General features: G+C 56.3%; 3 protein-coding genes across 3 annotated transcripts; 2 read left to right on the forward strand and 1 right to left on the reverse strand.

Moving 5' to 3' along the window:
• Positions 1 to 892: 892 nt before the first annotated feature.
• Positions 893 to 3,282, forward strand: LOC306956728 (antigen-presenting glycoprotein CD1d-like; the record flags this gene model as incomplete). Its single annotated transcript, XM_079548009.1, has 6 exons — positions 893 to 953; positions 1,119 to 1,388; positions 2,242 to 2,523; positions 2,611 to 2,895; positions 2,982 to 3,072; positions 3,147 to 3,282. The coding sequence occupies 6 exons, from the start codon at positions 893 to 895 to the stop codon at positions 3,280 to 3,282; spliced, it is 1,125 nt and encodes a 374-aa protein (XP_079404135.1).
• A 1,240-nt stretch (positions 3,283 to 4,522) lies between these two features.
• LOC306956716 (T-cell surface glycoprotein CD1b-3-like) lies at positions 4,523 to 6,559 on the forward strand (the record flags this gene model as incomplete). The annotated part of the gene is made up of 6 exons (XM_079547996.1): positions 4,523 to 4,583; positions 4,874 to 5,152; positions 5,614 to 5,895; positions 5,984 to 6,268; positions 6,348 to 6,441; positions 6,514 to 6,559. The coding sequence occupies 6 exons, from the start codon at positions 4,523 to 4,525 to the stop codon at positions 6,557 to 6,559; spliced, it is 1,047 nt and encodes a 348-aa protein (XP_079404122.1).
• Positions 6,560 to 7,724: 1,165 nt separating this feature from the next.
• On the reverse strand, positions 7,725 to 8,900 carry LTB4R (leukotriene B4 receptor; the record flags this gene model as incomplete). Its single annotated transcript, XM_079547980.1, has 1 exon — positions 7,725 to 8,900. The coding sequence occupies one exon, from the start codon at positions 8,898 to 8,900 to the stop codon at positions 7,725 to 7,727; it is 1,176 nt and encodes a 391-aa protein (XP_079404106.1).
• Positions 8,901 to 13,677: the final 4,777 nt, after the last annotated feature.

A 13,677-nucleotide genomic window follows, 5' to 3' on the forward strand; every position in this document is an offset into this window, starting at 1 on the left:
ATTTATATTGTCATGCTTTTTTTTTTTTTTTTTTTTTTTTAGTTGATGCACTAAAATCTCATTATGTGGCACATCTAATGATAGGGTAGGTTAGCAGCGAGCACAGGGCCATCTTAATGTTCTCTCAGACACTGTCTTGTTAATATTTTTAATGTTTCGGGTTTATTTTTTTTTTTAGTAAATGCCTTTCTTGCATTAAAAAAAAAAATTAAAAAATGCCAATAAGTAAAACTTGAGTTGTTAAAAATGTATGTGGTGGTTCTGTTTATAGTAATGGGGAATATGCAAGGCGATTAACAGCGTTTTGCAAAAATCAAACTAGACTAACTTAACCATCTAAGTCTGATGACATGTTATTATTAGAAAGGTAACGTTAAGATCTGAAATTGTGATGTCCCTGTCTCTCTCAGCAGGGCCATTAGTGTCTGAAGGACAGTGGAGTGCTGCTGGTGGGCTGGTCTCAGTGTGCCTCCTCGTGTTCCTTGTCCCTGCAGTCCATTCTGATGTGTCTCCTGGTCCCATGCTCCTTTCAAGTGACTCTTGGTCTTTGGAGGTCTCCCACTGGAGACTGACCTCAAAGTCACCTCAGGCAGGATGGCTCCTGGGACAGACTTACAAGAGGAGGAGACCACTTGTGCCATCCCTACATGGTAACCCTTGAGGATTTTTCGGTTCAGCCATGGGCCAGAAAGAATCCTTCCAGACCCATAGCCTGAATACCTCAGCCCAGCTCCCTGCAGAGGGCACCTCAGGGACCTCCCCAAAACCTCAGCACAGAACCTATTGGCTGCTTTGGCCACCCAGTGCCACCAGCAAGGCGAGAGCTGCCTTGAGAAGTGAGCAGTCCCTTCATCATCCTGCTGCATCTGTGAGGAGCTGCACTGCAGACACCATGCAGCCCCACGCCGTCCTCCTTCTGTTCTTCTTCCCTGGGACCTGGGCAGAGCCAGAGGGTAAGTTTTAACCATGGCTTACCCTAACCCTTTCTTCTCACCTCACAAATCCTCCCTTACGGGGCTGTGGTCAAGCTGGGGGATAGATGAAGCTGAGGTGATGGCGAGCTATGGGGGGCCCCAAGGAGCCATCAGCAATGACAAAACTGGGGACACTTCCCCCAGCTCTCTTCCCATCTCCTGCAGGCTCCCACATGCTCAAGCTTCTCCATTTCGCCACCTTCCAAAACAGCACCTCCGTGCTTGTGGGAGGACTGGGACTCTTGGGGGACGTGGAAATGGGGTCTCTGGACAGCCGCACTGGGAACATCCACTACTACCGGCCCTGGCTGCGCCCATCCTTGCCAAAAGGTGACTGGGATGTCATCGAGAGCTCCATCAAGTCATACGTGAGAGATTTCAGCAGGCTGGTGCAGATGTACACCACAGTGCCCTGTACGTGTCCCTTCCCCACCCCATTTCCAAAGTCCCCTCTGGGGCAGATCAAGCTTCAGTATAGTAAGGAACAGTGATCACACTGTGGCAGACTATGATAAAGAGTGCATACCTGCTGGGCAGACTGGGGACCTACATTCACCTGAGGGAACAGTGGGTACTCTCAGCAGCCACACTACAGCCAATCCTTGCCAGCCCACTGGCTGCTCTCTACTGTCCTTCCAGACACTAGCCCTGACAGGAGGGACAGAGACATCACAGTTCCAGGGCTGGACATCTCCTTGATGGGCTGTGCAGGAAATCAGACCACAGGTGCCAGATTTGGGCCCTTGGGGACACTTCAGCGTCACCACTTCTCTGTAGAGTGGTTCCAGAGAAGGGAAGTGATGTGCAGTGCTCATTCCCCGGGGGCTGACTCAGTGTCACTGGGTGCTAGGGCTAAGCCCCAGCATCCCTGCATGGGCTGTCCCCGTGTCACCACCATGGCAGGGAACATCCCAGAAGGAATAGGTTGTGCTTGGAGGGGGATGGGGTGCAGAGAGACATTGGTGCAGCACTGGATCCATTCTCCAGAGCCCAGCAGCCCCTTGGGGACTCATACATTTTCCCCAGGGCACCGAGAGAATGGTGTTCTCGGGAGGTGACAGTGCTGGGACAATATGTCCTTGTCCTGCCTCTGGCTGCAGGACACAAACATTCACTTGACTGAGCTTTGGACCACCAGGACCTTTTTTTGACATTGGATACAAGAACCAGAGTTTTTAGGCATGGGGCAACACTCAGTGAGACCCAAAGTGGCCACAAAGCTGAGTATCCCACATACCAACTCTACCACAATATCCCTTGCCCCCAGACCCTTTTGTCTTCCAGTCCTCCATAGGCTGTGAGCTCCAGTCCAACGGGACCATCAGGACCTTCTTAGACATTGCTTACGAGGGCCAGAATTTCCTCCGTTTCTGCCTGGATAAAGGCACTTGGGATCAGATGCAACATAACCAGTTGGCAGCCATAGCTGAGCACCTGATGGTGAATGCCAGCACTCTCAATGAGGTGATCCAAGTGCTCCTCAACAACACCTGTGTGGACATTCTGAGAATTTTCATCCAGGCTGGGAAAGCAGATCTGGAGAGACAAGGTGAGCTGATCCTGGTGCTGCCACATCAGCCCCAGACGTGGGGGCTGAGCCGTGCCGCACTGCAATCCCCTCGTTTCCATCCCCCAGTGCCACCCATCGCTGTGGTCTTCGCCCGCACGGCCGGCCCAGCGCAGCTCCTGCTAGTTTGCCGTGTCACCAGCTTCTACCCGCGGCCCATCACCGTCACCTGGCTGCGGGACGGCAGAGAGGTGCCCCCGAGCCCGGCGCTGAGCACCGGCGCTGTGTTACCCAACGCAGACCTCACCTACCAGCTCCGCAGCACCCTGCTGGTGTCCCCCCGGGACGGGCACAGCTACGCCTGCCGCGTGCAGCACTGCAGCCTGGGTGACCGCAGCCTCCTCGTCCCCTGGGGTATGTTGTTCCCCTCGGGGATGCGGCTCCCGAGCCCTGTTCCCTCGGCACGAGGAGCAAGAGAGCTGACGGGCTGTGTTCCTCAGAGCACTCCAAGCGGGGGCTGAGCGCGGGGCTCGGGGCGGTCCTGCTGCTGGCTGCGGCCGCCGTCGCCGCAGTGTTGGTGTGGAGATACAGGTGAGAGCACCTCCTGCCCCGCTGCTCCTCCGAGAGACCCCCGCCCCGCCCCGCAGCGCCCATTCCCGTTGCAGGAAGCGGCAGCGCTTGGACGAGGAGCGCAGCATCCCTCTGGAGGAGCACCGCAGCGCAGCGCAGGATGGGACAGCCGCGGGACACTACGGGGGCTGCGGCCGCGGAACGCCCGGTGAGGGGAGGGGGCACAGTTGAGTGCTTCTCAGCGCTGCACCTCGTGAAGGCGCCCCAGTACTCGCGGCAGCTCCCCCAGCCCTGATAAAGGTACCCACCTGCCCACGAGCAGCGAGCTGCGCCCTCCCATTGGCACCTTCTGCATTTTATTGCCCACCCACCGCCTTTATTAACCGTATTCTGGAGATATTTGTGCCCAATTCCCCCTCCAGCGACGCCCATCAGCGGCGCTGGAAGTGCTGAGCAGCACTGAGCTCTACTGTGCTCCGAGAGGAAAGCGACGCTCAAACACTGCCTTGCTCACCATGGAGATGTGGGTGTGAGTGGGATCTGGGTGAAAACAGGCAGGTTTGAGGCAAACGGAGCGTGGAATAAACGAATAATTAGACCCATAGGTTGTACAGCTTGTGCGGAAATCCCAGCCCACGAGTACTTCCTCTGTGGGCATAACCGTGCTGTGGGGCGAGGTGCTCCCAGATGATGGGGGCAGCACCCCAGTCTCAGCCCTGGGAGGAACCCATCCGCACTCCTGAACAATTCTGGCTCCGAAAGCAGTGGATCCCAGCAGTGCCTCTGCGCACCTCTGGGCAGAACGGGGCTGGGAAGGGGCATGCAGAGGGAAGGGGCTCGAGGGAAAGCCAAGAGGGAGTGAGGAGAAGTGGTGCCCAGAGGGTACACGCACCATGGGAGCACCTGAGGACCTCCGGGGCTCAGCCCTCACCTGGGAAGTCGAAACCCCACATTCTGGGGTCACCGCAGTGCCACCGGGGTCTGAGTGGGCAGAAGCCCCACAGCCCTTCAGGGACACCAAGTGCAGTCAGGAGGGACAGCACTGGAACCATCCACACCGGCTCTGCACTTCCCCTCGACTGAGTTTCAGTTCTGCTTTGGCCCCAGTATGGGGCCCATAGGAAAGGGGAAGAGAAACATGTCTGTTTGTGCCTGGGGGTGGCTGGCTAGGGGGAGATGGGGGCTCCTGGTCACCCCATGACCCTTTGCCCAGCACCCATCACATGTTGCAGCACCCCAATATTGGCACAAATGTCCTCACTCTCTGCCACCAGTAGAGGGGTGCAGTTGCTGCACGGTGATCCAAAAGAAAACAAGTTCAGCCTCATTCCCTCATATGCTTCTCCAGCCCCCATCTTAGACCCTCCCCGAAACCTCACTGGCCAGCCCCATTGGTGGAGCGCAGCCTTCGGGACCCCACTGCACTTCCTCTTCCCACCATCCCTGCTGCACTGCCTTCGCTGCAGGCACGATGTGGCCTCACTGCCTCTTCCTCTTCCTTCTCCTCCACGAGACATGGGCAGAAGCAGAAAGTAAGTGGGAGCCCCTGCTCACCCCAGCCATCATCATGGGACCCTATAGCAGTGTGTGGGGAGGCATGGCTAAGAGACCTTTTCCTGTGTGATGGGAATAGTCTCCAGCACCGAGGGGCTGCCCCCAGCCTCACAGCACCCAAAGGGGCCCCTGTCCATGCCCACTTGCCTCTAGACTGGGGATCATGTGGATGAGCTTCTTGCCATGACACCCTGCATGTCCTTCTACAGCAGAGATGGTCACCTGGGCAATGGGGTACATCCACCATTCACTCCCCTCTTTCCTGCAGCCTCATGCCCTCCCCCTGAAGAATTGCAGTTTTTCCAGCTCTTCTACACGTTGCTCTTGGATAACATCAGCTCCACAGAACTGACTGGGACGGCTCTGCTGGCAGATGTGCCCATAGGGGTGCTGGATCCACACACCTGGAACTTAAACATCTGCCGGCCATGGGTCCACGAGGCCACGGCTAAGAGTGAAGTGAAGAAGATTCTGTCCTTCTCCATGGTCGGCATACGCAATACGATTCGGTTCATGCATGAGATGGCTACAAAGGCAGGGTTGGACTGTGAGTAGGAGGGACAGCTGCAGACCAAGCAACAGAGTTTGTGGGATCTTCTAGGGGTCTGACAGCCTCCAAAAAGTGATGGGTTGTGGGGTCTTTTGGCAGGGGCTGACAGCCTCCAAAGGGTGATGGGAAACACTCTGTCTCCTGAGATTTCAGTGGAGCGCTGAAATGCGTTGCGGGGTTTCTGCCCCCTGATCCTGCTCCCCTGATATGGAGGACATGTAGGATCTGCTCCCACAATTAACAGGGCCATGGGAATCACCTGGCACGAATCAGGGAAGGGAAAACACGAAGGAAAATATTGCAGGGGGACATTCTGCAGGACAAAGTGCTTGAGCTGCCACCCTGCACTGCTCGGCTCTTCTCCTTTGGCAGCTCATGTGGTCACGGTGCCCATCGTGCCCACACCTCCCCAGCCATCTTCATGTCCCCATGCTCACATACCCTTCTGCCCCTTGCAGACCCACTGGTTTTCCAGATCCACACAGGCTGCAAGCTTTACACCAACGGAACAAGATGGAGCTTTGTCAACATTGGGGAAGGTGGCAGAGACCTGGTGACATACGACCTGAGTGGGGAGCACTGGGTTCCCCGGAGGTCCACCCTGCTGGCTGAGCTGATGAGCAACACCCTCACTGACCTCCGCGCCGTGTCGGGGCTTCTGGAGCACATCTTCTCCACCTCCTTGCCAGACTACATCCTCATGCTGCACAAGGAAGGGAGGACAGATCTGGAGAGACGAGGTGAGCGATCCTTGGCCCTCAGATAGCCACCCTGTTGCTCCCAGATTGAGTTGTGCTCACACTGAACTCCCATTGCTGCTGTCCCCAGTGCCACCCATCGCTGTGGTCTTCGCCCACACAGCCGGCCCAGCGCAGCTCCTGCTGGTTTGCCGTGTCACCAGCTTCTACCCGCGGCCCATCACCGTCGCCTGGCTGCGGGACGGCAGAGAGGTGCCCCCGAGCCCAGCGCTGAGCACCGGCGCTGTGTTACCCAACGCAGACCTCACCTACCAGCTCCGCAGCACCCTACTGGTGTCCCCCCGGGACGGGCACAGCTACGCCTGCCGTGTGCAGCACTGCAGCCTGGGTGACCACAGCCTCCTCGTCCTCTGGGGTAGGGAATGGGGATGGGATTTGGGTGGCCTGGAGCTGCCACATGCTCACGGCTATCCTCTGCTCTCTCCCCATTCAAGAAAACCCCAGTGCGTCTTCCACCATCGTCGTCACCATCACCATCCTTTTCCTCACTGCCATCATCACCGGGGCAGTTTGGTGGTGGAGGCATAGGTGAGGGCTCTGGCTGTGGGGTCTGAGCTCCCCAAAATATCCATCATGGCTCACAGTGGTATCCTCTTGCAGGAAACACGCTGGGTCTGGAAGGGATTCCCGGGCACTCCTCATCTGATTCCCACCCTGCACTGAGACCCTCACTCCCTGCTCCATTTCCAAGCCAGCTGCACCGATGGTGGCAGTGCCGCACCAGCAGGGGACAGAGCAGACCACAGAAGAGCATGGAGAGACAGCCAAGCGGCGTCCCAGTTCTCAAGCCCAGACCCCATGGTTTAGGGGAATTCATTGCCTTATGACAAAGTGTCCCTCTTCTCTTCCCCTAACCCTGTACTGTGTATCCAGCTTTGACCCAGTGTCTCTTCCTCATCCCAGTGCTCCCGCCTCATCCCTTCTCCTATACCCACTGTATGTCCCCCCTCACAGCCCCAGTCCTGTCCCTGCACCCCTTCTTCAGCCCATGTCCTTTCACATCCCAAACTGTCCCTTTTCTGCGCCACCTGTCCTTCCCATCCCACGCCCCCATTCTGTCCCTGTCTCTCTTCCCAGTCCCCACATCCATCTGCTGTCCCCTGTGTCCCCTATCCTGTGGCTCTGGGTGAGGTTGCCTTGTTGGCCCTCAGCAAAATGGGGAAGAATGAGGCAAAACTGTGAAGTTATGTACTTTATTTTTTCTTCCTGTAAAAACACAAACAGGCACAGGTGTTGCCATCACTGACTCTGGGAGGCAGGGCTGAGCCCATTGGGAGGGTATGAAGTCACCAGTGATGTCACCAAAGGATGAGGTGGCCATGGGAAAGGGACATGTGGCCCCATCCAGCAGTGACACCATCAGCTATGACACAGCTTTGACTCCATGATGACACTCCATAGAGACCCCTGAGGACACTCCAACAGCATTCCAGATGAATTTCCTGGGACCCTGCTGTGACATTCCAGTGACACAATGGTGACACCCTATGGTCCCCTGGACACCTGTCATATGCCATGGGGACACCTCTGTGTGTGGTGGTGACATCCTAGGCATGCTTCAGGACACCCCCGGGCCCCCAAACATCCTTCAGCTCTCCCAGTTCCTCCCTGAATGTCCTCACTGAGACCCACATGTTGAGACTCCCCGATATCCCCTGAGTTTTCCCAATAACCCCTAAAGGCCACCCTCCCCTAAAGCTCCCACAGTTACCCCTGGGAATCCCCAATGCAACCCTAGAGGACCCCAGGGACCCCTCCCCATGCCACCCCACAATATAATGACAACATCCATCCAAAAGCCTTTCCATCCATCACACCCTCCCACTGTCCCCCATCTCAGTGCTTTCCAGTACTGTCCCCTCATCACCTGTTACTGTTCCCTCTGCCACTGTCCTCCCATCCCCCATCCCCACATCCTCCCTGGCCACCTCCTTGCCTCCATTCTCCCGCTGTCCCCGCGAGCTTCTGGCCCGATGGGTGACAGTCCTACGGGCACTGCTGGAGGCTGTGGAGCCCTCTAGGAGCCAGGGCAGGAGTGCAGCCCCAGCAGTGCGACACAGTCCCCGTCCGGCGCAGGCATAGAGCAGCGGATTTAGGGCACTGCTGAGGAATGCCAGCGCAGTGGCTGGTGGCCGGATGGCCTTGGCAACTTTTCTTAGAGTCTCACTGCAGCTCTGCAGCTCCACCACCACTTCCAACAAGCTCCCAACATGGTAGGGTCCCCACGTGACGGCAAAGGCGACCACCACGGCAGCCACCAACCGCAGCGTGCGGCCCCGCCGTGCCAATCGCGTCCGCCGCAGCCGCTGCAGCAGCAGCCCATAACCAACGGCCACGGCGACCAGTGGCACAGCCCAGCCCAGCCCTGTCTCCAGCAGGTTGTGGGTCACCAGCCAAGCGCTGGAACTGTGGTTCCGCTTGCACATCCCGTTCTCCACGTGCCGGAAAGCAATAGAAGGGGTGGCCAGCACCAAGGCCACCAGCCAAGTGACGGCAGCAGCCCCGTGGGCCAGCTGGGTGGCACGGTCACCTGCCAGCACTGCAGCTGATGGTCGGGACACCACCAGGCAGCGATGCAGGCCGAGCAGTGCGATGAGGAAGACGCTGGTGTACATGGCGGCTGCACAGATGTAGTTGCAACCACGGCACGCGGCTGGGCCCAGGTTCCAGCGGCCACTGCTGAGGAATTGGATGTAAACAGGGCCAGTGAGCAGTGTGGCCACGTCAGCCAGGGCCAGATGGGCAACCAGCACCATGGGGATGCTGCAGCGACGGGTGACGATATAGCTCCACAGCACGAACGCGTTGCCTGGCAGCCCTATGACCATTGCCAGTGACAGCAGGGTCAGTCCCAGTGCTGCATTGGGGATTGCAGAGACAGTCACATTGGAAGGAGGTGTGGACATGGCAGGAGACCTGTGGGGAGAGGGGTAACCAGCATCCTGCAGAGCAGACTCTTGCCTACCTCCTTTGCTCAGTCTCCCCATCCCTCCCCTCCAATACTGCCCTTCCTTGTCTGTCCCATCATCCTTCCTTCCTTCCCCCCATTCTCTGAGGTCTCTTCTTCCTTTGCTACTCTCATCTCTTCCTCCTTATCTTGGCATTCTCCAGACCTCAAAGCTGTCCCCCAGACTTCCCAGTGCACCAACCACATGAATCAAGTTTTCCCACAAACCTCGCAGATGATCCCTTAGGCATCCCAATTTTTCACCCAGACTTTCTAGTTGCCCCAAAAACCTCTCGGTCCCCTCCCAGCCTTGCCACTGATCCCATCCCACAAATCTTACAGATCCTGAAGACCTCCCAGCTGTCCATCTATCCCTCCCAGTTGTCCCAGGTGACCCTCACCAACGGCCCTGCCCTTCCAGCCTTCCCCCACTACCTCAGGGACTCGCATATCCTTTCACAGAGACCCTGGCAAGGGTGATGGGTCCTCAGTGCCCCCGTTGTCAACACTGACCACGAACACTAGGTGCTACTTCCCTTCCGCTCAGCACCAGGAAGGAAACACTCACGCAAGAGGAAGAAGGCAGGGAAACCACAGGCAGGAAGGGGGCATATGAGGAGTGACTGCAGACCTTAATTTTCCCCTGCCTGAGTGGAGACAGGAGAGCGTAAAAGCTCTGATGGCACTGCCAACAGGTAATGAGATCCTCCAAAGTGTCCTCCAGGAGGATACTGCCTGGCTGTGGGGATGGTAGGAGCACATCAAGATAGTATGGAGGGCACATCTTCTATGTGCCTGCTAACACATATGGCTAATGCACCTTCTTCCTTCCTTCATTCCTCCCTCCACCTTCCTATCCCAACAGATGAATCATAGCCTGAAAACTGGGAATCCCATAGATGATTGTGTGATGGGGCACAATCCCAAGCAAGACAAAGATCTGTTACCCAGCTCGCTGAAGGACACTTTCCTCCAGTCTACCACCACACCAAGAGAAGTAGGACTGGAGATCTCTGACAACAGCACTCAACTTTGTATCTCCCACCCAATTCCTACAATGCTGTGACTGACAAAAAGTATTAAGACAAAAACAGCCATTTTTGCTCTCTGCTGATGCCCGCCCCAGCTCCAATGCCATAGGCCTGGGGATCAGATGTTACCCAACAGAAAAATATAAATGGTGTCACAGACAGGATTGTAACAGATAAACTGCTGCAAAAATACAGCATGTCCCTCCCCAGCAAGGAGCGGGCTCAGAAGTTTGGAAGGACCAAGAGAAATTGGTGTCAGAATTAAACAGGAACGGGGAACAGAAATAAAAGCAAAGGGAAGTTAATCTGAGGACAAACCCCTGAGAGCAGAGGAAAGGAAAGGAAAGGAGTTGCCCCGGGCATTCTTGGAGTCAGGACTGACCAGCAGTCTGTGGAAAACTGCTGCTGAATAATGACAGCTCATCTTAATTCCAATCAGACCTTAAAGGTATTCGGCAAAATGTTTTAAATACAGAAGCACAAGTTTTAATGATTAATACAACAAGCAATTCAGCTAGGATGTCCCATGCAAACAGAACAAAACGTTGTGTGCCAAACTGCCAGAACCAATTTCTGGCTCCCAGGTGAAAAATGCACGCTGATCACTCACTCTGCAATTATGATTTGCCGAGAGAAATATTTCATGTTTCAGTGTTTTAAACAGAGGCCCTCAGCACCCAGTTCTTCAGTGTGAACATCCATCCCATCCCCTGTGGATACAAGGAGGCTGCACAGATTTTGCTGGGACCCCTCCTCCTCCCCCACAGCCCTTTTTAAGGCCAGCCTGTAGAGTTTAACCCTTGTTGTCCCTCAGCGAGTCTCGGTGACATAAACCTGAAACGTTCTGAGTCAGGTCCTGTATTATTCCAAGAGCAGGGATGAGGTGCCAGGCAGTAAGGCACAAAGCAAGCACACGCAGAGCTGCATAAAGGTGACAAACAGGCATTGCTTTGAGAATTGCTCCCTGGTTGCTCTTCCTTACGTCAGTCCCTTGGTGTGCACAGCCAGGTGACAGCTCATTAGCTGTCCTGCAGTATCATGCAGGATTTCACACAGCGCTGTGTGTTCTATCACATTGATTAGGCTTATATAATTAAGTCTCACTTCCTTTTTGTGGTGCTGTTACACATACTTGTGTTCTGGTTTTTACACTCTTGTCCTTGTATTGCTGCACCGTCACTGCTGTGGCCAACCACAAGTTTCCCCCTCTGGAATTTCTCCTCACATTTCTGCATATTTGTCAGTTCAAGGAACGATTCCCTGCTGCTGCTTTTCATCACCATGATGCGTTGGGACATCTGACATAATTTTCCGGAATCCCAGAAACCACCACAAAGTTGTCATGATAGGCAAAAATACAAACAGCACGAACAGTCCTTTCAGTGCGGTCAGCATTCAGCCCGGCTGTTCTGCTTCACCTCCTGAGCCAAGTGATGTAGCTGTTCCATTTTCCTTTTGACTCCTTATCTGACAGCTTAAAACAACACATTCCTTTCAACTCCTCCCACCCATAACTGTGTCTTAACAGAGGTAATTGTTGTCTGTGTGGGTCTCAGTGGGGACAATCGTGGAGGAATTGGGAGAGCTGAAGGATGTTGGGGTCCTAGAGGTTCCTGAAGGATGCCCAGGATGTCACCACCACACACATGGGTGCCCCCAAGGCATATGAGGGGCACCCAGAGTGGCTTAAGGTGTCACCATTCTGTCATTGGGATGTTATAGCGTGTAATGGCAATGCTAAGTCAGGGCTTGAAGCAGTGATTGAGCACCTCAATCACTGGGAGGGTGGGAAGGTGGGGCCAACCAGGGGAGCTCAGGTGTATGCAATGCACCTGAGTGCCTGGGAGGGATGGAGCCAGAATCCACCCCTTCTCAGTCCTCATTTAAGGGCTGACAGTGGAGGGGAGGTCATTTTGCTGGAGATCTCTGCCTACCTGAGACCTTTTGAAAGTGAGCTATTTTTCTTCCTTCATTTCTGTGTCCATGGCTGCTTTGTTTGGGCTTGTCCTTGTTTGCTTCAGCCTAGAACTTTGCTACCCCACTATAGGATCTGTGGGGATTAGGAAAGGGGACAGGGACAGGATGGGGGCTTGAGATGGGGAGGGCAGGTGGTATGGAAGCAGCAGGGTCCATTCAGGATAGCCTGGCTCCTGCTGGTTTGCTGTGTCGCCTGCTTCTCTCCTGCCCCTTATGGCCCCGTGTGTTCCCTGTGGCACCAAAGGGCTCTGTGTGCTGCTGTGTTGGGGTCGTGGAGGGAGAGAGCTGTGGGGCCACATTTAGGGTCACTTCCTGACCCCTACTTGTTCTGCACACCACGCACCCCTCCCCCCCAGCCCTACGTGTGCTCGTCAACCCTACACGTGTCCCATGTCTCAGCCCCACATGTATCCCGCAGCCCCCCCCGGGTTGGGTCCGCCCAGCCGGAGGCAAAGAGCAAAACACGATCACGAGCCAGTGAACCCTGGCGGCCGTTTCTCCCACCCCGTGGGCTCTGCCCCTCCCCCCGAGGCCCTGGGGACCCCAAGCATCCGCCTCCTCCCTTCCCCAGCTCTGCCCTGTAACTCCTACACTGGGGGGCCCAACACCCAGGGACCCCATCTCACACTTCCCCATGGGGATGTGGGTGTCTGGGTGCCTCCAACCCCCACACAGTGGATCCCTGCCGAGCCTGTACTCCCCACCCCGTGTCCCACAGCAACAACAACAGCCCAGGAGGGGGGAGGAAGTGGGGGGGGGGAAGAGAAGCGGGGGGGGGAGTGCAGGGCCAGGCTGAGTCATGGCCTCACCCGGCCCTGTCTGTGGCTCAGTCCTATGGCCCCATATGGCACTGTCACGCAGCATGGCCCTATGGCACAGCCCCATAGCCTCAAGGCTCTGCCCCATAGCAAACCCCTGCAATATAGTTTCATAGCCTGGCCCCACAGCCAACCCATAGTGAGTCTACCCCAAAATTGTAGTGGGTTCTGTTTTTACTGAGAGCATTGGGGGATATGAGGCAAACAGCATTGTGGTTACTGGGAGCTGTGGAGCAGGTGGCACTGACTTAATGGGAGCACTGAGACTATTGGAACAGGTGGCACTGTGGTTACTGGGAGCACTGGGATTACTGGAACAGGTGGCACTGTAGTAGCTGGGAACCACAGGTGGCAGGGAATGCTGGAAGCTGTGGGTCAGGCAGAGCTGGGGTTCCTGGGGGCGCCAGCTGTGGCTGTGCTGTGTTACTGGGATCATGGGTGCAGGCAGTGCTCAGTTACTGGTATGATTAGTGCAGGTGGCGCTGAGATACTGGGAGCACTGGGATGGGCCGTGCTGTGTTACTGGGAGCACTGGAATCACTAGGACGGGCAGTGCTGGGTCACTGGGAGTGCTCCGGGCTGCAGCCCCCCCCGCGCTCCCCCACGCGTTGTGTCACTGCTCTGCTATGGCAGCTGGACCCCACATCTGGCTGCGCCGCCCAGATGTTTGGTTGCCGCAGCGACCGCTGCCTGTAAACACATCATGGCCCCCTCTGGGTCCGCCTGGTTCTGCTCAGCCCAGGGCGGAGGGCCCTGCAGTGGGGGGAGGGGGGGGGGGGGGGGGGGGGGGGGAGGAGGGAGTCTGCTTCCCTTCGCTCCATGGGGAGGTGGTCCCTACATCCCCCGATGCTCAGCGTGTGGCCGATGTGAGGACATCGTGCCCCTCCTCGGCCGCATTCTGCTCTGCTGCTGGCCGCTGTGTCCTGGAGCTGCCTGCTGTGCAGCCCACAGGTGCCGTGGCCACGCCATGAGCTCAGCGCTGGCCCTGCGC

This window comes from Tetrao urogallus (assembly GCF_951394365.1).
Source record: "Tetrao urogallus genome assembly, chromosome: 37".
NCBI lineage: Eukaryota > Metazoa > Chordata > Aves > Galliformes > Phasianidae > Tetrao > Tetrao urogallus.